At 47.3% G+C, this 25708-nt stretch overlaps 1 protein-coding gene across 1 annotated transcript in view; it reads left to right on the top strand.

The window, feature by feature from the left end:
• Window positions 1-23539, top strand: part of ITIH2 (inter-alpha-trypsin inhibitor heavy chain 2) — a 38635-nt gene extending 15096 nt beyond the window's left edge. Inside the window, exons 9-21 of the mRNA XM_077807893.1 lie at window positions 500-616; window positions 1365-1533; window positions 4375-4500; window positions 5324-5505; window positions 6514-6699; window positions 8757-8896; window positions 9522-9694; window positions 13897-14028; window positions 17109-17222; window positions 18421-18619; window positions 19423-19595; window positions 20901-21012; window positions 23392-23539. Of these exons, the coding sequence (XP_077664019.1) occupies window positions 500-616; window positions 1365-1533; window positions 4375-4500; window positions 5324-5505; window positions 6514-6699; window positions 8757-8896; window positions 9522-9694; window positions 13897-14028; window positions 17109-17222; window positions 18421-18619; window positions 19423-19595; window positions 20901-21012; window positions 23392-23539 (1971 nt within the window). The remainder of the gene's footprint in view (window positions 1-499; window positions 617-1364; window positions 1534-4374; window positions 4501-5323; window positions 5506-6513; window positions 6700-8756; window positions 8897-9521; window positions 9695-13896; window positions 14029-17108; window positions 17223-18420; window positions 18620-19422; window positions 19596-20900; window positions 21013-23391) is intronic.
• The last annotated feature ends 2169 nt before the right edge of the window (window positions 23540-25708 follow it).

The following is a 25708-nucleotide window of genomic DNA, read 5'->3' as shown; positions in this document are numbered from 1 at the left end:
GGGGATTTTAGGCAGGCAGAATACAGTTACCTAACAACAAGTGGTCAGGACCAGCTCCCTGTCCTGCCCAAAAGCCAGCATCTCTCACATTGCAGTGCTCCCCAACACCGTACTGGGGTACTGATTAACTGACTCGAAAGGAACAGGGTCAGAAGCTGTGAGAAGGCAAACTGGCACTTCATTAGCATCATGTTGGCCTGGAGTAGGGTTGCAGGGTTGAGTCATTAAAGATGAAATAGCTCTTTTACACCATCTCATCCACCCCCCGGGCCAGTGCAGAGGCGTTCCCAAAGCAAGTCCTTAGAGCCAATTTCTGCTCTCCCTTAAAGCCAGTGGCGCTCAGACACTGCATTATGGTGATCAGTGCAATACACAAGCAGAGTTATGTGAAAATAGAATGTGGCCCGTAAAGAGGGCTGAAACCTTTCACTCCATTTACCGTCTTGGGCCATGTGGAATCTTTACAGGAACTCAGGTTACCACTGTTTGTATTTTGCAGATTTTTAATGGCTATTTTATTCACTACTTTGCTCCTGACAATCTGGATCCACTGCCCAAAAACATTTTATTCGTTATCGATGTGAGCGGCTCAATGTGGGGATTGAAAATGAAACAAGTAAGTTCCTGATCTGTGCAGACAGAAGGCCCTGCCTTCGTGTTCTCCCGTACGTGTAGCTATTGCTTGCTTGACTGCCACATACCTTGCTCTTGCCCGAACTGAAAATCACTAGGTCGGATCTTTAGGTCCTTTGTCAAAAGCATCACAAAAGTCACAGGACATTTGCCTGAGCAAAGGACTTCAGGATTTGACCCACCATATTTACTGTCCTTAAAATGTTTTAAGAAAGAAACAGGGTCATCTGAATCATACTGAGTTCTGAAATAGTAGATCTCGAAGCACTTTGCAAAGGAGGGTGAATTTGTAGATGGGGCCATGGAGCTACAGAGAGGGGATGTGGACTTGCTCAGCCTCACACTGCAGGTCATGACAGGGCTAGCAGTAGAAATCTTGTCTCCTGAGTGTCGTGACAATACCAACGTTACACAACTTCCAGAGCGAGGTCCTCTCTGCTCATGGCTTCTCCCTCTCATGATTAGTATTCAGTGGGGCTGGGTTGAGGAGGACAAGTTTGGGTTTTGCAGACTCCTTACCGGGATTCTGTCAAGCCAGGTCCCATTTTACCTGGATTTCCACAGTGCCGAGGAAGCAGGCCGAGAGACAGCCTCATAAAAGGTTCCAGTTTGGGCCCATCACTCGTGTTGCTGTTCACCTACTTTCTTACTCATTAGCTAGCGTTTATAGGGTGCTTTGAATAATGGAAAGAGCTAAATGTGCCTATTCTTGGGACCCCTTCCTGTCTCAGACGGTTGAGGCGATGAAGACCATATTGGGTGATCTCCGGCCTGATGACCACTTTTCTATTGTTGACTTCAACCACAATGTTCGCACCTGGAGAGATGATTTAGTTGCAGCCACAGCACCGCAGACAGAGGATGCTAAGAAATACATCCAGGAGATCCATCCCAATGGGGGTACGTGGGTTTGATAATGAGGTACTCTCGTCACTTAGGTACCATGGGGATAAATGCCTCAGAAATGCCTCAGACAGATAGGCAGAGTCCTGTTCACAAAAGGCCAGATTTCCCACTCGTGCGGCAAGATGCACAAGGAAAAGGGACCTAGGGAGGGGGGCAAAATGAAGACACCCTTGCAGAGCCCCCTGGTCATTCTGTTGGGAAAGGCAGGGTGTTCCTTCTGTGGGGCCTGTCCCACAGATCCCATGTATCAGCAAGAGACCAGGCAATGGTGCCACCACACTATCTCTCTGTGCCCCCAGCACCTCTGGACTTGGGTCCAGATCCTTACAGGTATGTGGGCACCAAACTCCCTGTCACGGGGCTCACTCACTGTGAGCGGCACCTCCTGCTGGCCATCCTGGGAACTAGCTCTGCCCGCTTGCACGCTCACTCCGGTGGTATCTTCTCCCATCTTGTTTTGCTTTGCAGTCCTGCTCTCAGCCTCAGGAACCGCAGGGGCCTCTTCATGGCTGGGCCCTCCAGCCAGGTCACTAAGGTCCTCCTCTTCTGGGGAAATCAAAGTCTTTCCAGACTGGCTGTTTGGCTGGTGTCTCTAATGCCCTTGCCACTTCCCAGTGGCTGGGAGGGGAACCCAGGCCCACCCTGTACACTGGGTTCCAGCCCAGGCATAGGCGCTGACTCCATGGGTGCTCCGGGGCTGGAGCACCCATGGGGAAAAATTGGTGGGTACTCTGCACCCACCGGCAGCCAAGCTCCCCACCCCACCCCCCCCACCCCAGCTCACCTCTGCCTCTGCCTCCTCCCCTGAGCGCGCCGCGCCCCGGCTTCGCCTCCCAGCGCTTGCCACCGTGTAACAGCTGTTTTGCGGTGTAACAAGCTGTGGAAGGGAGCGGGGAGGAGCGGGAACGCGGCACACTCAGGGGAGGAGGTGGGGAAGAGGCAGGGCCAGGGCGGGGATTTGGGGAAGGAGTCCAATAGGGGCAGGGAGGGGCGAAGTTGGGGGGGGGTTTGCTGAAGGGGTTGGAATGGGGGCGGGGCAGGGGTGGAGTCGGGGCGGGCCGGGGGCAGGAGTGGGGGTTGAGCACCCACCGGCACCAGGAGAAGTTGGATATGGGAATGCTGCATCCAGTTCTGGTGTCTACAGTTTTTAAAAGTTGTTAGAAATTGGAGAGAGTGCAGAGAAGAGCCACTAAACTGATCTGAGGGCTAGAGAACATGCCTTACCGTGAGAGGTGGAAAGAGCTCAGGCTGATTAGCTAATCAAAAAGAAGTTTGAGAGATGACTCTGTTACAGTGTATACGTACCTTCACAGGGAGAAAATACCAGGCAGTACAGGGCTCTCTTATCTAATCCAGGAGAAAGACCTAACAAGAACCACTCGGTGGTAGCTGAAGCCAGACAAATTCAGATTAGAAATATGGCTCAAACAAGGAGGGGGATTACCCATTGGAACAAACTACCTAGGGAAGTAGTGGATTTTCCATTTCTTGATGTCTTCAGATCAAGCTTGGCTACCTTTCTGGAACATATGCTAAATACAAGTTATCAAGCACAGTACAGGGGTAACTGGGTGAAATTCCATCATCTGTGTTATACAGGAGTCAGACAAGATGATCTAATTGTCCCTGTCTGGCTTTAAAACCAATGACAGACAGTCAAAAGAGCTGGGTCTCTTCCCAGCTCTGCCCTGGATTTCGTCATGTGACTCTGAGCAAATCAGTTAACTTCTCTGTGCCTCCATCCCCCTGCTGTTAAAGGGGGATAATAGTACTTCCCAACGTTACAGGGGCGTTGAAGCTTCATTCATTCATATTTGAACTTCTTGTAGGGAAAGGAGCTAGAGGAGTGCAAAGCAAAATGTATTTTAACCAGTATCAGAATTTGGCCCTTTAATAGGCATTTGTCCAAAGGTTTGGGATTTTTGGTTAAATTCTCCCAAGTATGGTGGGGATTTTTAAATCCTAGGTGAACCGTAGCTTAAAACAGAGTAATATAGTAGTGAATGAGGCCCACTGAATGGACCACAGTCTGCTTTCACTTATACTCGTGTAAATCTGAGACAACTCCATCGATTTCAATGAGTAACTCCACTAAACAAGCAAAATCTGACCTAATATACTTAAAGTGAGGAAGTCCAGCAGCGTTTAATTAAAAGGCCATGCACCACACCCCTCAGCATCTATTTCTGGGGAGGCCTTTAACTGTCCTTGAGGTCTTTGTCCAGGGGGGCTAACACAAGTGCGATCCTAAAATGTGGATCTGTGGACGTATTAATGCCATTGGGCAAGGCAGTGGTAAGACCTCAGCTGGATACTATGTACAATTCTTATCACCTATGTTCAGGAAAGGCTCATTCAAACTGGAACAGGTGCAAGGAAGGGCTGCTAGGGTGATCAGGGGAATGGAGGGTCTTTCTTACAGGAAGTGATTCAAAGAGTTTGGCCTGTTGAGGCTAGAAAAATGAAGGCTCAGAGGGGATATGATTCCTGTCTTTGAATACGTGAGAGGGGTAGAATCAATGGGGATAAACTGGCCATGAATAAATTTAGGCTGGATATGAGAAGAGGGTTTCTAATATCAAAGGAGTAAAGTTCGGGGACAATCTCCCAATAAGAGCAGTGGGGGCAAACAACCCAACTAGTCTGAAGATGAACTTGATGAGTTATAGAATGGGATTCTATGACAGGGTTGCCGGCATTAGCAGGGGACTGGACTCAGGTACTCAGGTCCCTTCCAGTCCTATGTTCCTATGTATTATTTTCTCAGCACTAAGCCTTTATTTCAAGAAGGAAAGCTGCGTAGCAAACATGCTCATTTTATCACTTCTTTACCAGGTACAAACATCAACGAAGCTCTTCTTCGAGCAATATTCATTCTAAAGGAAGCCAGCAACTTGGGAATGTTGGACCCTAACTCCGTCTCCATGATCATATTGGTGTCAGATGGCGACCCTACGGTAGGTAAGGATCTTGCATTAGGTGACATGAAAGGCCAGTTGAATGGGCTTAAGAAACACAACCAGCACATGGACACTCTACAAGTAAGTTAAGAAAATACTATTGTCCCTTCTTCCAACGCCAGTGTCCTGCTTCAGACATCATGTTGCCCCTCCGCCAAGTGGTAGCAGAATTCTGGGGCTTTTCAGGTTGGCTTCCTAGTGGATGAGAAATGAATGACATGGAGGCTGGGTATATCCTAAGGGTAATGTGCTTTATTTACATACATACTCCAGTCCTGGAACAGAGGAGGTCACAACCATCACACAGGCAATCCCCTCTTCCAGAGATCTCAGCCCACACTGTGGTGGCTGGTCCCCAAGAAGCTGCTCCGTCCTAGGAATTGCCCCCAATATGAAGAATAAATCAGAAAGAAAATTAAGTTCAGTGGGGTTTGCATCAGGCCCCAACTGCAGAAATTGCCTCAAAAGTCACCCCTGGCTGCTCTACAACTGAAGTTTCTGTTTAAAAAAAAAAGTTACGTTTCTAGCCCTCAAGGTTGCAAAGAGAACCTTAAAATCATGAACTGAAGTGTAAACCATTAGTGGTGTCTTGCTGAGTCTGCAGAGAGCCTAAAACAATAGTTCTGTGAGATGAAAACAGCCCTATTCATCTCCATATGTTAAAATAGCAAACCAACATTCCCACTACAGACACTGAGAGTTTGGGATATTCAAGGAATATGGGATTAGATCCTAGCTGAGGATTCTTATGAATCATTTTTAATTGGGTTGAAGGGTTTGTTCTCCATTCAGGAGATGACTGAAAGTCACTCTCTCCCCTGAAGGTGAGCTGAAGTTGACTAAAATCCAGAAGAACGTGAAACAGAACATACCAGAAGATGTCTCTTTGTTCTCTCTCGGGATTGGATTCGATGTAGACTATGATTTCCTGGACAGGCTTTCTCATGAAAATCATGGAATGGCACAGAGGATTTTTGGAAATCAGGAGACCTCTTCCCAAATGAAGGTGCATTTCCTTCCATCCACCTCTTAAACTGTGAGGGTCAGATTCTGCTCCCGCTGTGAATCTGGAATAACTCATTCAAAGGCGATGGAGTTACTCCTGGTTCACACAGGTCCCACTGAGAGCAGAGACTAGCCTGAGAGTTCAACAGGGTAACGATCATGTCTGTAAACCCAAGACCTTCTATAACAAAGAGCTTGTCTTCATTACAGGGGTAAATCGACCTAAGTTACACTACTCCAGCCACGTGACTAACGTAGCTGGAATCAACGTAGCTTAGGTCGATGTACCCCAGTGTCGTCACTGCATTGTGTTGATGGGAGACACTCTCCCGGTCAACTTACCTTACTCTTCTCAGAAAGGTGGAGTACCAGGGTCGACCGGAGACCGCTCTGCCATCGATTTAGCGGGTTTGCACTAGACATTGATTGCAGCAGCGTCGTAGTGAAGACTAGCCCATAGAGATAAACTCTGAACTGCAAAGTGGGGTTTCTGGAGCTGTGTTCAAGGCTGTCCAGATCCAGGATTTTACTTCAGCCCACTCTATAGAGGAAGAGTCTAGTCATGAAGACTAAATTCTGATCAATGGAGTTGGAAAGTGCTTGAAGCCTGGGCTCACATCTATAAGCAATAAATAATAAAGGGCCAAATCATCAAGTCCTTATTCATTGACTTCACACCTGCTTTAGGATTTGGGCCCATATGCACCAGTATTCACACTTCCTTCTGCCTCTGGGTCCTGGAAGAAACTAGGTGTTTGTCATTACAGACTGTGGGCCTGAGTCTTTCCATTGACTTTCCTGGGAGCTGTGTTTGTAAATACACAGACATTTCAAGGTCTAATCAAAAGGGGAATTGCATTTCCTGGAAAATAAACAGCTCAGTCTTGCCCTGTTGGGTTCCAGATTCTGTCACCTGTACCTTTTGCTGTTGCGTTAGCATGTCAGCGAGGGTTGAGTCAAATACAACAGACTTACCACCCTCTCTCCCCTGTGTCTTTTCCAACTGCAGAAATTCTACAATCAGGTCTCTACCCCGCTCCTCAAGAAAGTGGAGTTCAACTATCCTCAGGGATCAGTGTCAGATGTCACCCAGAACAGTTTCGATAACTACTTTGGAGGGTCGGAGATTGTGGTGGCGGGAAAGGTTGACTCCGACAATGTGCAGCACCTGCAGAGTATTATCACAGCCACGTCAGTGAGTCAGGCTCCCTGGAGAACACCGTTCTTGCGGCTCGCAGGAGCACGGCCTTCTCTGCATGAGGGGTAGAATAGGTCGTACTGTCTGCAGTACCCCAGCCTCTGTGCGGGTTTATGCCAATGGCTGTGGGGAGTGACTTTCCTATCACTATTCCTGTCTTCAGTAGAATCTCCTAATAGTAACACATTGTACCAGAATAGGGTTGCCAACTTTCTACTCGCACAAAACCGAACACCCTTGCCCTGCCCCCTGTCCCGTCGTCCTCTGAGAACTGGCCCATGCCCTGCCCCTTCTCCAAGGCTCTGTCCCCGCTCACTCCAACCCCCCTCCCTCTGTCACTTGCTCTCCCCACCCTCACTCACTCGCTCATTTTCACCGGGCTGTCTCAGGGGGCTGGGGGGCTGGAGCAGGTGAGGGCTCTGGCTGGGGGTGCGGGCTCCAGGGTGGGGCCAGAAATGAGGAGTTCAGGGTGCTGGGGGGGCTCCAGGTTGAGGCAGTGGGTTGGGATGCGAGAGGGGGTGAGGGCTCCGGCTAGGAGTGCGGGCTCTGGTGTGGGGCTGGAGATGAGGGATTTGGGGTGCAGGAGGGGTCTCCGGGCTGGGGCTGAGAGCTTCGGAGTATGGGAGGGTGAGGGCTCTGACTGGGGGTGCGGGCTCTGGGGTGCAGCTGAGGATGAAGGATTGGGGTCTAGGAGGGTGCTCCAGGCTGGGACCGAGGGGTTCGGAGGTGCGGGCTCTGGGGTGGGGCTCGGGATGAGGAGTGTGGGGTGCAGGAGGGTGCTCTGGGCTGGGACTGAGGGATTTGGAGGGTGGGAGAGGATCGGGCTGGGGCAGGGGATTGGGACACCGGGGGGGGTGAGGGCTCTGGCTGAGGTTGTGGGCTCTGGCATGGGGTTGGGGATGAGGGGTGTGGGGTGCAGGAGGGTGCTCTGGGCTGGGACCGAGGGGTTCAGAGGGCAGGAGGGGGATCAGGGCTGGGGCAGGGGGTGGGGGTGCAGGAAGGGGCTAGGGGTGCAGGCTCTGGATGGCGCTTACCTCAGGCAGCTCCCGGCAGCAGCCACATGTCCCCCCCTCTGGCTCCTACATGGAGGCACGGCCAGGCGGCTTTGCTGCACGCTGCCCCATCTGCAGGCACCACCCCCACAGCTCCCATTGGCTGCGGTTCCCTGCCAATGGAAGCTGCGGGGGTGGCACTTGGGGAGGGTGCAGTGTGCAGAACCCCCTGGCTGCCCCTACACGTAGGAGCCAGAGGTGGGACATGCCAGCTGCTTCCCTGAGCCGCCAGGATCCCTTTTCAACCAGGTCACCGTATACCACAACAATACTTCAGTGCTGGCCACATCCTTGCTTTCAGCCCCTTCACTGCGCACTCCTCCTCCGCAGCTGGTGGAGGCTCAGTGGAGCCATTCCACAGCAGCTGCTGCTCCCCCTCTGTGGGAGGCAATGGCCGGCGGATGCACTATCCTGGCTTTGTGAGTGTGAACAAAGAGCCTCCCCGAGGCCCCCACCGAAGATGGGATCCGCCAGGTGCAAGGGATCATCTCGCACTTCACAGGCTCTCCAGAGCCTGCCCTGCTCGCTCGGCAGAACTCCCCCGGTCCGGTGCAGTACCCCCCGGCTCCGGGGTGAGCACAGAGGAGAGAGCAGGATTTGTCCTGTAAGCGGTGTACTGCTCAGCACAGCTCCCTCTCCTCTGCTAAGAGCTCTCCACCCCCTTCCTCACTCCCACCCCAAGTAGCACCTACAGCTTCCCTTCTTCCTTGGTACGTGCAGGGAGAGCTCTCCCGGCTTTTTCAATCTGCTGTAACACAGTCACTGGGGGAGGGGGAGAGGTGCAATAGACCCCCTTCACCCAGCCCTACTCGTGCTGGCCAACACAGCCCTGTTAGCAGAATCACTTTCTAAATATGTGGGGGATCAGATTCCTAACAAGGGGGCCCCAGTTTTTTAAATGTCTGCCTGGGTCCTGATCCGGGGCCGTGGGGGTGGCGTGACGTGGTGGCTTCATTTCACCGGCTCACACTGTGATCTTGGTATCTTTCATTCCTCGCTTAGTCGAACGCCGAGCTAGTCCTGGAGACCCTGGCAGATGTTGAGGGACTGGAGGATTTCCTGAAGAAAGAGCCACATGCCGACCCCAAATTCACCGAGAAGCTGTGGGCCTATCTGACCATCAACCAGCTCCTAGCTGAGAGGTGGGGAGAAATGCCAGATGGGGACTTTTGATAGGGACCTAGCTGACCTGGAAAGGGGCTGGCAGACGTCACTGGGAGATGAGGATTATCGGCACCTCTCAGAATCAGAGGAATTTGTACATTTTATTATACAAATGAGGAATATAAATCTAAACCAAAGAGCATGTCAGCTTTGCACCCTTGGCTCACTCCTTCCCTCTCCTCTCTAACTGCAGGCATAAGGTTTTGGTTCAGCTTGTTCTAGCGACAGGTCAGTGGTCTGAATGTGGGCTGGGGATTGAATGAGTGAAGTTAATGAACAAAGACTGAGTAAAAGGATTTGGCCCCTTGTTCTTAGAGGTCTTGATCCATCTCCCATTGAAGATCCCCATTGAAATCAGTGGGAATTGAATCAGGCTCTTTGGGTCCAATCCAAGGTCCATTGAAGTCAATGGGAGTCTCACGATTGACTTCAGTGGGCTTTGGATCGGGACTTTAATCTTTGCCATTCACATTCCCTAGGTCCTAGCTGGTTCCTACCTTTCTGATTCCCCTGTTTAGGAATAACAAGGATCACCGGCTTGATTTAAGCAGCAGCTGCCCGGCACAGCTGGTAACAAGGGGGTCTATTTATTTTTCAACACAGAAACCTGGCCCCCACTGCTGCTTTGAAAAGGAACATCACCAGATCGATCTTACAGATGTCACTCGACCATCACATCGTGACCCCTTTCACAGCCATGTTGATAGAGAATCCTGAAAGGAATGAGAGAATGCTGGCAGATTCGCCACAAGATCCAAAAAGAGGCTGTTGCCCAGGTGGGTGTCTCCATCTGTCCCATTTTGGCGTTTAACAAACCACCTTGCAGTGGAAATAAGCTGTTCATTGTCACTTATGCAGACTAACAAGGTGCACTAAGATGGCCGACGTTAGTGCTCATGCTGGGGTCTGTATTTTAAGGGAAAGGCCCTGAATTAAATGGGCAGTTCAACCATCAGCTCCTTGTAGAGTTAAATTTTCAACATACCTTTTTTGTCGGTGTTACCCTCGGTGGGGACTGACTGCACCACATTTGCCCATTTTGAGCATTTCTGTAAACCTACAATGACAACAGCTTTATTTGTTGTAGGGACAGATACGTCTATTCCACTGGTTCTCAAACTTTTGTACTGGTGACCCCTTTCACATAGCAAGCCTCTCTGCATGACCCCCCTTATACATTAAAACCACTTTTTTATATATTTAACACCATTATAAATGCTGGAGGCAAAGTGGAGTTTGGGGAGGCGGCTGACAGCTTGTGACCCCCCCCCCATGTAATAACCTCACAACCCCCTGACGGGTCCTGGCGCCCAGTTTGAGAACCTCTGGTCTATTCCCTGTGCTCCCCTTATATAGAGGAGCTGATTGAGTCATGGAGTGGCTGTTTGTGGTCTCTGGAGGACCTCCGAGATGGGTGTGGATAGGTCACAAGACCACTGGAACTGGAACTCTCTTAAAGATAGTGTGTCTTTGCTCATTAGGCTTCCAGAGTGCTCTCTTTCCTGCTTTACTCTCCAGCCCCCATTTTACAGCAGCCTTCTGTTGGGCCAAAGGGGGACAGGGCTTGTTTGTCCTGTTGGGGCCTGACCTATCAATGCCCATTGATGTCAATGGGTGCCTTTCCACTGCCTTCAGTGGGCACTGGTCAGGCTCTTAATTTATTAAAAAAACATGAGGAGTATAGTCATCACTGCAAAGCCAACTGATGACAAATCCAGTCCAGACTATATTAATAGCTGTTATCAGCATAGGGCACTCAACTGGGACGCAGGATTTTAATTCCTGTCTTTGCTACTGACCTGCTGAGTAACCTTGGGCAAATCACTTCCTCGCCCCGTGCCTCAGCTTCCTCCTCTGTAAAATGGGGATAATGACACTCCCTCCTCCCCCATTTGTAAAGCATCGTGAGCTATGAAGATGAAAAGAGCTAGATATTTGTATGATTATGTTTCACTCTGGCTGTTCAGTGGTCTGTCTGAACTGTGGCGAAAATGAGGCACTGAAAACCAAATTTTACTCCCTGAGGCTATAGCGAATGGTGATTTATCATTTGTTAATAAACAGGAGATATTCTGCTAGATTGAGATGAGAGGGAAGCAACGTACGTAGCTGCAACAGCACAGTCAATTTTGCCTTTCACTTTAGAACTTTTTATAACTATGCAGAAACTCCAGGCCCACCAGTCCTGCATTCTCACTGGAAAGATATCAGATATGTCCTCATCCTCCTGCAATCAAAGGCGGTTTTTAAGTCTGCAAGATGTTACAGTTGGTTAATTTGTTTTTCTTTTACATTGTAAATCCTCAACTGAGGTCCATGGAGAATGAAAAGATTTTTATTTATACCACGTGCTATAGCTCACCACTTCTACTAAACACGTCTGCGCGGCCATACCCATGTCCATTTGCTAAACCTATTACAATGGGCATTCCGTATACATTGCATCAGCTGATTACTCCAGGCCACGGTTTGCTTTACTTAGTAGGTATGGATGATTTAATTGATATTAACATGGGGGCCATTGTTCTTTCAGCATGCTTACATATTTCCCAATTACATTAGACATTAAGGGTCAGATCCTGTTGCCGTTGAAATCAGTGGCAAAACTCTCGTTGAGCAACAAGGGACCCATTTATACCTTGAATAAGCCAGAATCAACCCAGATTTAGACTGGCTTCTGCCTTAGGTAGTCCTATCCCGGACTAGCTTCGCGGTCGTTGGCCAGCATTGAATTCACTCATTTTTTTAAAAGAACTGGTTAATTACGTATTTCGTATTATGGCATTGTGAGACCAGACTGGACGCTGGATTTTTCCATTGCCTAATACGCAGCAGCATGAATGTGGGGCAAAATTCTGAAGACCCAGTACAGTTTTTAACTCATTCTTTCTCTCAAGCCAAACTCCCACTCAGTGGGAGTTTTGCCTGAGTAACAACTGAGTAAGCTCTGAATTAGGGTGAGCCTGTACAAAATAACCTCAGTTCTTATTTCTCGCATGCCTAAAGGCTAAAGAAAGCGCTTAACCCCAGCACATGCTGAAGGTCTTTGCCTAATCGAGGCCTATTCATGTGAGTAAAGGTTAAAGGCCCTACATTTCAAAAATAGGCTCACACGGAGCGCGTTAAGGGCTTGTCTGCTTGGACATCTAATCCACAGCAAAGTGGGGTGTACACTGCCAGGCACTTCGCAGTGTAGCTGCGGGAGCCTGGGTAGCGGCAGCAGCCGCACGGTGGCTCAACCCTGCCAGGCGTGTACCCAGCGGCTCCAGGGGCATTTGTACTTGGCCCAGCTAAGCCAGGCCTCTGCTGCTGCCTGTATGACCCAGGCTACACTGCTGTTCATGCTCACGCTGGCTCGCGGAGAGCTAGAGCAAGTATATGTACACAAGCAGGAGAAATCACACCTTCCTCATGTTAGTTACGGGTCGCCAGCGCATAGCCTAAGTGTCTGTGCAGACCCCCTAACATACCCTAACAGTTCCTCAGTGCACTTTGATCTAGCCCGCGTCGAAATGGGACTAGATCAAAGCACATTAAGGAACTGTTAGTGCACGTCAGCAGGGTTCACATGTACACCCTAGTGTGGGATAGATTCACACCCCAGCTTGCCATGGACTAAATGTTCATGTAGGCAAGCCTGTTATACGGACAAAACTGCACAGGATCGTTTCAGGGGACAAGGCAAGATGTCACGTTTATTATAATAACACAATTTGATTTAAGACCAATAACTAATATCTAATACCTATGTATACACACACACACACACACATCAGCTGTTCTGCAGCTGCTGTATAGTTATCAGTCCTGAATGTAGCTTGAGTTCGTGGCTTGGGTTCGTAGCTTGTGGCAGCTAACTGGCCAGGAAAGCCGGGCACAAGGAAGAGCTGGGTCTCTGTTGGGCATGCACCGATGTGCTTCCATGTTGGCAGCAGAATGTTACCCTCCAAAGTCTTCCTTCTCACCCACCGTTTTTGTAGGCTTTAGTTTGAATCCAGAGTCTATAGGTCTTGCTGTGTCACGCTGCCTCTGGGTTCGGTGTGATTGGTCAGCCGTCAATTGCAGACATGACTTTCAGCCTTGGACCTGGCTTTGATATTTCTTCAATTGGACTTTTGTTCTTTTCTTTTGAGGGTGGATTCGTCTTGCTTTGTCAGGGCTGTTGTCTGCATCTTCAGCCATTGGTGTTTACACTTTATTTCATCAGGACTGGCTGGGGCTGGAGGTTGATTCCATCATCCATATATACCTCATTCACACATCTAAACTACACTAATAAGGTTACAGCAGGGTTTTGCAAAACTGAAGTGAGCATTTTAAAATGGAGTTTGGGACAAGTTAAAATGGAGTTTGGGTTACAACATCGACAAGTGTAAGGAATGGCAAACAGTGAACAGAAGTTACAATAAGAAAAGGAGGACTTGTGGCACCTTAGAGACTAACAAATTTATTTGAGCATAAGCTTTTGTGAGCTACAGCTCACTTCATCGGATGTAGCTCGCGAAAGCTTATGCTCAAATAAATTTGTTAGTCTCTAAAGTGCCTCAAGTACTCTTTTTCTTTTTGCGAATACAAACTAACACGGCTGTTACTCTGAAACCAGAAGTTATAATGTTGAAGCAGTGCAAGTTCCAGTGATTTAAGCAGCAATTGGATTAAAAGTGAAACTCAATTAGCCAGTTATTGGAGTACCTGGTTTTATGAATGAATGTAGTTTCATTCATAATACTTTACTTATGAAGTTTATTAATAAAGTGAACAATTAAAAACAATTTCATTGATCAGTTCTACAAGCCCTTAATTGTAAATCAGCCAGATTCTGTTCTGAGATACAGCCATGTAAATCTGGCATAATTCTCCTGCAGTAAATTGGATCAGAATCCCGATCATTGTGTGCTAAAGTGAAAAGTACGATGATCCTTTATCAGTGCAGCCATTTTTACTAATTTCCAATTTCATGTAACCTCTTCACAAACAGGTACTTTAGGTGTAGTCTCCAATGGCCTTGATCAGTCCATCCCACCCTGGGCGAAACCCACAGCTACAGCAGAGCGTCTATTAAGTGCTCGCAGGGCTCCAACTATATCTTCTGATCCTCGCATAACTGCAGGTAAAAGACAGTGGGCTGTCTATCTGCTTTACTCCTTTTTGCTTTGCTTAGTATAGCTTTTGTATACAAAGGTGTGTGTGTGTGTATGGGTAGGGGGAAGAGAGCAGTGGCGGAAGAAGCCAAATGGCCCGTTTATCCAAATGGATGGAGATAGCACTGCCTGCTTGCCATTCAACTAGGGACAGTCACTGCATTGCATTGGTTTTGACGTGCCATTTCCCCCACCCACTTTCAGAGGTCACTGGCCTCCACTGGTAGAGTCCACATTCCAGTTTGAGAGCAGTGCAAAATCCCCCCATGCTCTCAAGAGGGGGCCTCAGCAGTCAAGTCTGGATACAGATTTGGCTCTGAATCTGAACTTGCAAAAGGCAAAGGCAAAGAAACACAGAATATTTGTTGCATAGCTGCTACAGAAGGGGAATTTCAAAGCCTCATTTCTTCACTTTGATGCTGCCTTGCAATTGTTCTCAGCACCCATGTCACAAAGATTTGGGCCCACATATTCTAAAGCAGGGATCGGCAACCTTTGGCACACGGCCCATGCCGCTTCCCGCAGCCCGCATTGGCCTGGAATGGTGAATCGCGGCCAGTGGGATCTGCGATCAGCTGAACCTGCGGACGCTGCAGATAAACAAACGGTCCCCGCCTGTCAGCGGATTTCCCTGATCGGCCGCGTGCCAAAGGTTGCCGATCCCTGGTCTAAAGCATCCAGTAATTCTGGATGTCGCCATGCTGGATTCAGTAAGGCCTGATTTTCAGAGATTTTCAAGTTAGCAGCCACTGTGCATGCTCAACCCCTCTGAAAAATCCAGCTCTAAATGACCCAAACTGGGCACCAAAAAAATCCAAAATGAGAGGCTGTTTTTGCAGTTTAGGCCCAAGTCTAAATGACATGGTGCTGAGAAGAATGAGGGGGGATTTGATAGCTGCTTTCAACTACCTGAAAGGGGGTTCCAAAGAGGATGGCTCTAGACTGCTCTCAGAGGTGGCAGTTGACAGAACGAGGAGTAATGGTCTCAAGTTGCAGTGGGGGAGGTTTAGATTGGATATTAGGAAAAACTTTTTCACTTAGAGGGTGGTGAAACACTGCAATGGGTTACCTAGGGAGGTGGTGGAATCTCCTTCCTTAGAGGTTTTTAAGGGCAGGTTTGACAAAGCCCTGGCTGGGATGATTTAGTTGGGGATCGGTCCTGCTTTGAGCAGGGGGTTGGACTAGATGACTTCCTGAGGTCCCTTCCAACCCTGATAGTCTATGATTCTATGCTATACAGGAGGTCAGACTAGCTGATCACAGTGGTCCCTTCTGGCCTTGGAATCAATGAATTTGAAGCTGATGAATAAAGGTACTTCGCCCTAACTCTGTACAGAGAGATCTCTCAACTGCCCTGAGTTTGCTTTTGGAATGGGAGTATTGTGTACATTTTGCTTTGGTAAAACAGACATCACATGCTCATCTTGTGGCTTCACTGGAGAATAACAGTCGACGATTGCTACCAGTTAACGCAGCTATTCCTGTAGCCAAAGCGGTAGAGGCCAGTGCTCTCAAGTTGAAACCGTATTCATAACCCATGCAGGGGGTCGTTACAGACACCCCAAAGTTTACACCCAAAATATGCATGGCACTCAAGTAAGTAGCAGTTCTTTAGAAGCATGGTGCAACACTTAAGTGATTTAAAGCGTGAATGGACAAAGCCCTAGAAAATATACTCTAGGGGATGATCATTAGGATGGATTAGATGATCTAATAGGTCTTCCCTGCCATCTGCTACTGGGAGTCGCAGTCTGTCCAAAGGACTCTCTTTCTGGCTCATCTGTAGTAGCAAAGCTAATGCAACATTATTTCCAGAGTTAATTCCCATTGTAAATGACAGCATGAATGTTGCGTGGAAGATAAGGATCTCTGGATTCTCTGAAGGCTGCTGGGTCTTGTTAACACTTGGGTCTCTGCCATGATTTAATGTTTAACTCACACAAAAGATCTGGTAGAGCGTCGTCTTAATAACAATGCAGACATATGCAACAGTAACCGCCCGCCCCCCTTTGAAGGCGTGCTCGGGGCAAGGCCAAGGGTTAATTTTAGACTTTGAAATAGTTAAACTTACTGTTTTAGAAAGGAAAAAAATGAGCAAGATAGTTCAGCTCCCGACTCCGGGGTGTTCTCTGCACTGGCAATTCTTTGCATTATTCTGTATTTAGGGGCTTGATCCTGCTCCTGTTGACGTCAATGGCAAAACTCCCATTGGCTTCAATGGCAAGGGGAGGGGTGGGGATCAAGCCATTAGTCAGAATAAGGACATAAGATGTAGAGATGGGTCCCAGCTCTGAAGTTTGGATTTAGATCTGAACTTTGCCCCCAGTTGTTTGGGGGGGAAGAATGAGGGGGTTCAGCTCTGGGCTTCTGGATCAACCTCATCTCTAGTATTACCTGCTGGATACAAGCTTTTTAAAAGAAGGTAGCTCAGACTCTCACAATCATGATGTAGCACATGGTGTTTTCCAGCAGGCAGCTCAATCAGTTAACCCTGTAACTCAACGCAGTGAGTTACACGCTGAGGCCGGGAAGGCTTCCAGGAGTCTCCCCTGGGAGCTGTAGAGTTGCCATCTGCTGTCTCCCAGGGCTGGCCAGCAACTGCTGGGAACGTTCTGCTTTTAAGCCTTTATTATGCTCCCGACATGACTGACAGGGCCAGCAGGGCGGCGCCAACCTTGCCCACAGCTGCTCTTTAACCCCTTCATCGCCAGTGCAGGGTTTTTACACCCCATCACAGACCTATGGGGATTTTTGGTTCATTTAAAAAAAATGTAACAGGCCTCTGTAAGGATTGCTTGGGAATTTCCCCATCTACCAAAAGTGGATAATGCTACTTATTCCTTTCCCAGGAGTGTTGTGGGATCATTGGTTAACATTGTAGAGTGGAAGCACTTTGAAATCGGCAAATAGACATAGCTGTGCCTATCTATGTGCATAGGTAGAACTAAACGTATAGAGCAGTAAGGAAACACTGTTCAGATCTCACACACGTAGTCACACTCCTACTTTCATTTTGTTTTTTTATTCCCTACTTATTTTTGTACCTTAGTTGACAATGACCCACATTTCATCATCCATCTGCTAAAGAGCCAGGAGAACATCTGCTTCAATATTGACTCAGAGCCTGGAAAGATCCTGAACTTGGTTTCAGATCCTGATTCTGGTAAGAGAACATGAATAGCTTCCATTTATATAGCACCATGCAGCCCAAAGAATCTGAAAGGCCTTGGTTTGGGGAAAGGAATATGTACCAGGTTCATTGTGATGATTCTTGCTTTACTGACTGTCGGTTCTAATCAAGCCAATTTTCCTCTGACCTGAGATGGACTTCAATGCAGCTACCTCTGATTTATGTAGATGTAAATGAAATCAGCATTAGAGCACACATAAGTTGCAGAACAGGCTTGCTGGGCTTAATCTCAATAATGTGAACACTCAGTCGGAACATGGTATCAGTTCCCTGGACACTGGCATGATGCTTGTAATGTTCTCTACATAACACGGATACTAAGCAATCTTCAGAGCAACTTCTTCCTACATACTTGGCTTCCCAGTATTGCTCTTTGCCTGGCAATGCTGGCAGTCATTGCTGTACTCTGTGTGGACTGTGGTTTTGAAGCCTATTAGTAGCTTTCCCATACTCGGCTTCCCAGTATTGCTCTTTGCCTGGCAATGCTGGCAGTCATTGCTGTACTCTGTGTGGACTGTGGTTTTGAAGCCTATTAGTAGCTTTCCATCAGCAACTCAGTACAGTCCCTAGACTGTCAGCTGGCACTGGACTGAGCAATGGGTGAGCCTGGGCAGTTAGATGAAATGTACTTAGATGTAAAATAGAAAAAGCTCACACCTTCTTACAACCCTGGCTGCTATGATCTTAGGAAATTCAAAACGAGCATCATAACATGCCTACAAAGTCGTGATCAGCAGGTAAATTGCAGCGATTACACAAGCACACACTTTGGATCACTTGCAGACACTAGAATTAATGGTATCTAATGTGTTCCGTTAACTCTGATCTATAGGCTATACATGGATAGACTTCTGCAGATACACCAACAATATCTTATCCATTCCACTGGAAACCTGCCACTGTGGGGCTGCATTTCTTCCATTTGCACTTTCAGTTGAGCACAAAGAAGAAAGCAGCGGGAGAGAGAGAAAGGAAGAAAATAAATGTCGTCTTTGGGGCCGAGCAGGAAATTAAATAAATAACTAAGTCCCAAAACTGTGCATTGGGAAGTGGCCCTCTCTGCTTAGAGTGCTTTAGGTCTTATGATTTGTTTGTCTCCTATTACTTGAATAAGTCTCTGGATTACATGTCAAAAACTCCTGGGAAACACCACATACTCTACTTTTCATAGGGATCGTGATCAATGGGCAGCTCACTGGGGCCAAGAAGCAAGAGAATAAAAAACTGAGCACCTATTTTGGCAAAATTGGATTCTATTTCAAAAACAAAGGCTTGAAAGTAGAGATCAGCACAGAGACAATCATCCTGAAAGACGGATCTTACAGCACCGCTCTGTCCTGGTCCGACACAGGAAGTATCATTCGGAAAAGGTAAGAGGAGGCGCATTTCCAATGTACTTTGTGGAAACTATTTGGAATGTGTTGATCCCTGTTGATCCAAGGGCAAGAATTACACCTGAACTTTCCGTGGGGAAATGAGCCTGGCTTGGCTTTCTAATCCTTCCTCAAAATGAAGAGAACAAAGTCCTGGTTCACCCACTGAGCAGCTGCATGTGTCTGAGTAGCTCAGTTATCCCTGTGGCTATAGACGCTAATATTTCTTATTTGTTCTGTAGCAGAATTCAGGGTCCAATCAGGGATCAAGCCCCCAGTGTGCTAGGTGCTGTACAACCACAAAACAAAAGGACAGTCCCTGCCCCCAAACAACTTACAGTCTAAGTATAACATAGGGGGAAATGGATGGATACAACAAACTAATGGGGACAGCACCAAGAAATCAGCATGATAAGCAATGGTCTCAACAATGAAGCCATTATGAACGGTTTATGATTATGAATGATAAAGGCACCTTGATTTTTTTGTATTGACCCTACATTGCCATAGTGAATGAGCCCGGTGTTAGGCAATAGGAACTTGTGAGTTCTAATCTTGACTCTGCCACTGACTTTGCTATGTAGAGCTGGGCAAGTTAGTGAACTTCTCTGCCTCGGTTTTCCAAATGTGATCATACCCTTGCACGGATTTGTTGGGTGGTAACAAAAGCTCTGTAAATCCTCATTAAAAACCGGGACTGATTGGGTGCTGCATTCTTCACACCTCATTGTACACAACAAGCGAAGTGCCTCAGCAGAACCAGGGACGCGGCTCTCATTTCTGTTTTATGCTTCCGCTAGGCTGCTTGTGTCTGTGAAGAAAGAGCGCACTGTCACTATCGCCATGGACACGGAAATGTCCTTCATGGTTTTGCTTCACCGTGTGTGGAAGAATCACCCGGTCAACGTTGATTTCTTAGGGATCTACATTCCCCCTACAAACCGGTTCTCACCCAGCGCACATGGTCTGATAGGTAAAGCCTTATGGTCGGGTGGCAGGAGGAGGGATACGATTCTGTTGGTTTTGGCTAGAACTCAGTGTGCTGGGGAAGAAGGAAATCATCAACAAGAGGAGAAAAAAATCCCATATCTAGCATAGTGTTGTTTAACTTTCCATCAAAATAATTAATTGGCTTTCCCGTGATAAATCTTTCTTTATCAACCACTGGGCCAGATCCTCCACTGGTGTTCGTTGGGGTAGCTCCATTCAAGTCAATGGAGCTAAGCTGATTTACAGGTGCAGAGGATTGGCCCCCTGTATTTTAGCCAAATTCTGTCCTCATTTATGGCAAGACCAACAGTGTGTTCAGCAGGTGCCCTTTCATATCTACTTGACTTCCAGAGCTCAAAGCTCAGTTTTATGATAATGCATTAATAGTCACAGGGCATGAAATAAGATAAGGCCCCTTCCCCAAAGACATTATGATCCGAACAGAGGACAGAAAAAAGGAAAGTAATAGAGCAGTTAGGTATGTTAGTTCCAAGGTGATTTAATTATTTACATGCTGCCACTTAATATAAGACACCGCTGGATGGACTTAGACTTTGTACATCAGCAGACTGTCACAACTCCAGTTCGGTGCTTCCGTGTGACTATGCAACTTACCAAACCCAGCATGAAGCACGTGAAAACCAAAGAGAAATCATTCTCAGTCCCTGGGGTTCAACTGTGGAATGAATTTATAGAATAAGTCAGACTGATCTGGAGTCTGACCACTTGCAGGGCATCTGCTCTGTGACCAAGCCTCCCCACCATAGCCAATTGGTTAGGGGAAGAGGAGAAGAAGAATTAATGACTCTCCCTCCCCACCTCACATCTATGTTTTTCCCCAGCAGAGTCCCCTTTCTCAGGGAAGGGGGAAGAGTAGAAGACTCCTGATATCTCCTGGAGATCTTGCCCTCTACAAATCTAATTTACCTGACAACCATTTCCATACCACAGTAATGGGGGATACCCTGAGATGGATGGTTCTTTCCTGTGCAGGTCACCTTTAAAAACAAAACAAAAACACCCTCACCCTTTTAAAATTCAGGAATCCCTAGGAAAGTTCCACAGCAGAACAGAACTAGTCAGCATGAGCTTGCCTGACTGATCTTCCCAGCCCCGCTCTGCTTAAGCGGAAACAGTCAGCTGGCTCTAAAGCAGAGCGCCAACCTCCACAATGTAGAAGGTCCTAAGGCATTACAGAGACCAATTTGCATGCTTGGGATTGTGATTTTTATAATCTGATAGCTGAAGGCCGTGACTTGCAAGCAGTTTTAACCTTCTCTTTGGCCAGGCCAATTCATGTCTGAACCAGCCGTGCACATCTACAATGAAAGACCCGGTCGGGATCCAGAGAAACCAGAAGCAACCATGGAAGTGAAAGGACACAAACTTACTGTCACCAGGTAGGAATTCTGAGCAAACTCAGCCAAGAAAAAGATGAGGCCCTAAAATGTTTAGTAACCTCCCTTCTGAATGTAGTCAATGAAAATATCTTTAATTACATATTTCAGAGTAACAGCCATGTTAGTCTGTATTCGCAAAAAGAAAAGGAGTACTTGTGGCACCTTAGAGACTAACCAATTTATTTGAGCATAAGCTTTCGTGAGCTACAGCTCACTTCATCGGATCACTGCATCCGATGAAGTGAGCTGTAGCTCACGAAAGCTTGTGCTCAAATAAATTGGTTAGTCTCTAAGGTGCCACAAGTACTCCTTTTCTTTAATTACATAGTCATTCTCTAACAATGACTTCTTTGCTCTGTGATCCCCACCCTCCACCCCAATTTTCTCTGCTTACAAGTAAAGCATATTTTGTTTTTTTTCCTAACTGTCAGCACAGCAGACCCAACACAGCACTGAAAGTCAAGCTAGGTTTTTTCCTGTTTGTGGACCACCACTAGTAATAAAAAACCCACTGGCTAAATTCTGCCCTTTGTTACAACTACAGAATCTCCATTGCCTATGTCTTGGTTGGGCAGTCCGCTACCTGGTGTACTCTCTGCACTAGGGGTCCATGGAAACCCCTCTGTGTTGCTGCGAATACATGGCTGTGGCAGGAGAAGGGGCTGGGTGGGAGGCCAGGAGCAGCTACTCTATGCAGTGGATTTCACCCTCAGTATTAGTTCAGAAAGTAATGCTGGTCTCAGGAGGGGATCAGCCCAGTGGGGGAGCGAATGGCAGCATGACTCCTCAGTGGCCTGTGTTGCAAATAGGGAGGCCCGGGACTTCTCAACAGTAAAAATAGAGCAGGATTTCCTTATGAATCCGCTGTTTTTAGGCTTCGCCAACTTAGCAGGAAACCTCTCCCCAGCTTTTAGGAGGAAGCATGGTGGGAAACCTGCAGGTTTCAGCTTGAAGATCAAGACGACTTGGCTTTGTGGGGGGTTTTCCCAGGCAAGGCGGCCCCTGCACTTTGCTCTCCGGAGCTTCCTGTGGAAACCCTGTATGTGGTGCAGTCTTTTTCAAACAGAGGAAAGCGGCACTGGCATAAACCTACACACATCGCAAAGCGCGTCAGTTACATCCTTTACCTCCCCCTGAGAAACAAGACAGTAGCATGTCTCTTCAGGAGTCAGAAATACCTGCAGTTCTCCCAATTAGTACAGCTTTATACCTCGCTTGCAAGTGAGAATAAATGTACTCTGAACAAGGTATCCCAAATCCAGCAAGGGAAGCAAAATGGAACACAGTCCCTACAGAGCAGGAACACACAACAAAGGGCCAGATCCTAGGAGATCCAACACCACATGGAAATCCACTGGTTAGGTCCATACTGTTACCATCCTAGGCAGTTGGATGCAGAGATCTCCGCCCCATACAGGTGATGGCAGAGTTGTCCTATGCAGAGACACACAAATTTTGGCCCTAGCTTATTCATTTAGCACCCAGTTGTGCCAACCTTATTTGTTGCAATCAGCTGGAGTGTGGGTGTAGTAAAGTACTATTCAATGTGCGCCAAGGTGGCATAACTGGGTCCTTACTCCACTGTCAAAGATACGGACTTCACCTAATGGTAGAACACACCTGGCCAGTTGTTTTCCTACATTCTCCCTGCTCTTGCCACTCAACGCTTCTGAAGCTTTGTTAGCAGCACATACATTACACTGGGGTTTGAGGCTTATTTTTCATGAGAATGAAACATAAAAGGACAGCAAGGACTCTCTCCATGTAGCATATAGCAGAGGGGAAGCAAATATGGAAACCTTGCTCTGTCGGATCCTTCAGGTTGAGTCTCTTCCAGCTAGCATAGACAGTGCTCCTCCGCACAGGTGGTCTACTTTGTCAGGGCCTGATTCTGACACTCATGTAGCATCATACTCTGCAAACAGTCCCTCTGGAGTCAGCGGAGCTACTTGTGGAGAGAGGAAGTACCGAATGGAAGGCTGTCGTGCTCTGGCTACCCATGAGCAGCATGGCTTACTGCAGCTTCACTTCCAGAAGCCACAGTTCATTTGATTTTTCTCATTATTCTTTTAAGTGGGTGAGGTGGCATCAGAAACATCTGTTGCCTCCATGCTCAGCCCCAAATGGCAGCTGGAAGGCATCTCCCAGGGAGGCAGGTACAATCACACAGCTTTGGTTACTACAGCTTGCCGTAGGGTTTGTGTTAGGCTTTTATGGAGGTAGGAATCTTCTGTCATTTAAGACCGGATGATCAGCCCATAGGCGCACGCAGACGACTCCTGCTAAAGTCAGACTATTGCTGTTCAGGCCCGATTGCTGCATTATCTTTTCTACTTGTCCCATCACCACCCATTATCTTTGTTGCTCTCTTTATTGCAGCGGGTTGCAGAAGGACTACAGGACAGACCAAGTGTTTGGAACCAATGTGCACTGCTGGTTTGTCCACAACAGCGGGAAGGGTTTCATTGATGGCCACTATAAAGATTATCTTGTTCCCCTCCTGTACAGCTTTCTGAAGAACCCCTGAAAGGCTACAAGCTCAACCAATCTGTAAAGAAAAAAAAAATCTCCCCCCTCCCCTCCACACCCAGACAAATGTTCAGACTCCTAGCTGTTCTCAGGGTAACACAGCAGGTGAATGTAATGAAAGGTGGCTAGCACGTATCTAACTTAAGGGGCCATCGCTCAATGAAAGTGTTTCAAAGTGAAGCACGCTGTGGTAAAACACAGTGGGTAGCTTTTCTGTATGTAATGAATATAAACATGTTTAAAAGTTTATTATAATAAAGCTACTTGTTGGAATCAAGTATTGTCTCCTCCCTGCAAGGTCTGATTTGGGTTGCTATCACTGGATTGAATATTTCAACTAAGATTTTTCAGAAGGCTTGTAAAAGTGACGCAACGGTATTCTCTGTCTCATAGTTTAAGGCAATCAAATGCAGAACAATATTTAGTGCTTCCATACCACTTCACATCAGCTAAACACACCAACGTAGCCACCATTGGAGAATTATATGTCAATATCAATTTTCATATAACTTACACAAGAATATATATCAGGTAACGGTGAGGGAGAAGGTTTGTGCTCCAACTACAGAAAATCACCAACCCAGAAAGCTTCACTTCTATCAATGGGACGACTCCTATCACCATAGTCATCCTTTCCCGTTAACTGAAGCACAGCTACTTCTCAATGTGCTTCCTGACTAAAGAAATAAACTACTCCTGGGCAATGGAACCCGGTGCATGAAGTGCAATGGCTGGGCTGGGCTTTCATTTCAACACGGAAATCAGCATAGGCAAAACCAGTTTTATTTAATGCATGCAAAATATAGGAACTACAGAAACAAACCTAAATTCACACCTGCTCTGCAATATTAACCAATTAAAATTCACAGTGAAGATGTCAGGTTGCACAGAAATATAAACTGGACTTCCTTCTAGAAGGTAGCAAGAGGGGAGCGCCCAACACAAAAAAGAAATGCCACAATTCAGTAAATGGAAATGCTGTAATGGCATCAAGTATTTCAAAAGCCAGCTTTGAAAATCCTCTTAAATATGTATAATATTATTCAGTAAATGTGCAAGTCCAGCCTCCAAATGCAGGAGTGGACCATTTGGGCTCAAGGAATGAGGGTAGGGAGTGCAAGATTATTTAAAATGGGTACCCAAAGTTAGGTTCCTGAATTGGTATTTAAGCACCTAAACAGATGACCTGACCTGCAAAAGTGCTGAGCCTCCAATAGCTTCCATCGAGGTTAATGAGAAAGCTCAGTGCTTTTGAAATCGGTTCACGTAATTAGATGCCTGAAGCCCAACTTCAGGTCCCCGTCTCTCCACCTCTTCCCAGTCTTGGCAAGGTTATCTTGAAATTACTCCTTGCTTTACTCCATTCTAGCACGTGGCCTTGAGCAAGTCATTTTTCTTTCTGTACTTTAGCTTCCTCTGGCTCTACAACAGGGATGCCACCTCCTCTCCGCCATGCTGGGAGGAATCAAGAGTTTTGAACAAGTGGGAAAACTTTCCTAAAACAAACTCAGCTGCAACGGATGGTTTTTTAAAGCCACTTTGTTACTGCTCTGCAGCGCATCACATCTGTTCTGGGAGTCAAAAGGAGCCATTTTATCTGCAATGAAATGCGATCTCAGAAACAATTCAGTGCGGTGGGCATATGAAAAATCCTGCAATCTACTATTTCACCAGCAGGGGTCCCCTTGAGACCATAAATTCAACAGCAGGCCAGACAGTGCGTGTGCCTCTTTCACTGACACGGTGACATGAACTTGCAGCTTGCTCAGACTGAGGCACAGCTAACGCACGCATCGGCATAGCATCCTGCGCGGTCCAGCCATTAGACCAGAGGAAGGAGGAGATTTGCCTGTTAATCAGGAACACCACAGTCAGATCTTCTCAAGGAAACTTGCTCAGCCTAAAACTACTGAGGCAAGAAAAGAGCAGAAGGTTAGAGATTTTTTATTGTATTTTTTTTAAATCAAGACTAACTCTGGGCTCTCCAGCCAACCTACCTCAACCCCCTCTGGATACAATCCCCAGTGTTCTCCGCTAAAAACTAAGACTCTCCCAGAGGAGAGCCCTGGCAGCCTCTGACCCCCCAGAATATGCTACCAGCAGCAGCTCCAGCACAAGCCAAGGAGAATCTGGTACTGTCGCCCCATCCCTCTCCAAACCAATGAGA

This window comes from Eretmochelys imbricata, chromosome 1 (assembly GCF_965152235.1).
Source record: "Eretmochelys imbricata isolate rEreImb1 chromosome 1, rEreImb1.hap1, whole genome shotgun sequence".
In the NCBI taxonomy this organism is placed as follows: domain Eukaryota; kingdom Metazoa; phylum Chordata; order Testudines; family Cheloniidae; genus Eretmochelys; species Eretmochelys imbricata.
Note: the sequence above shows the minus strand (reverse complement) of the source record. Positions and strands in the feature narration are given on the sequence as shown.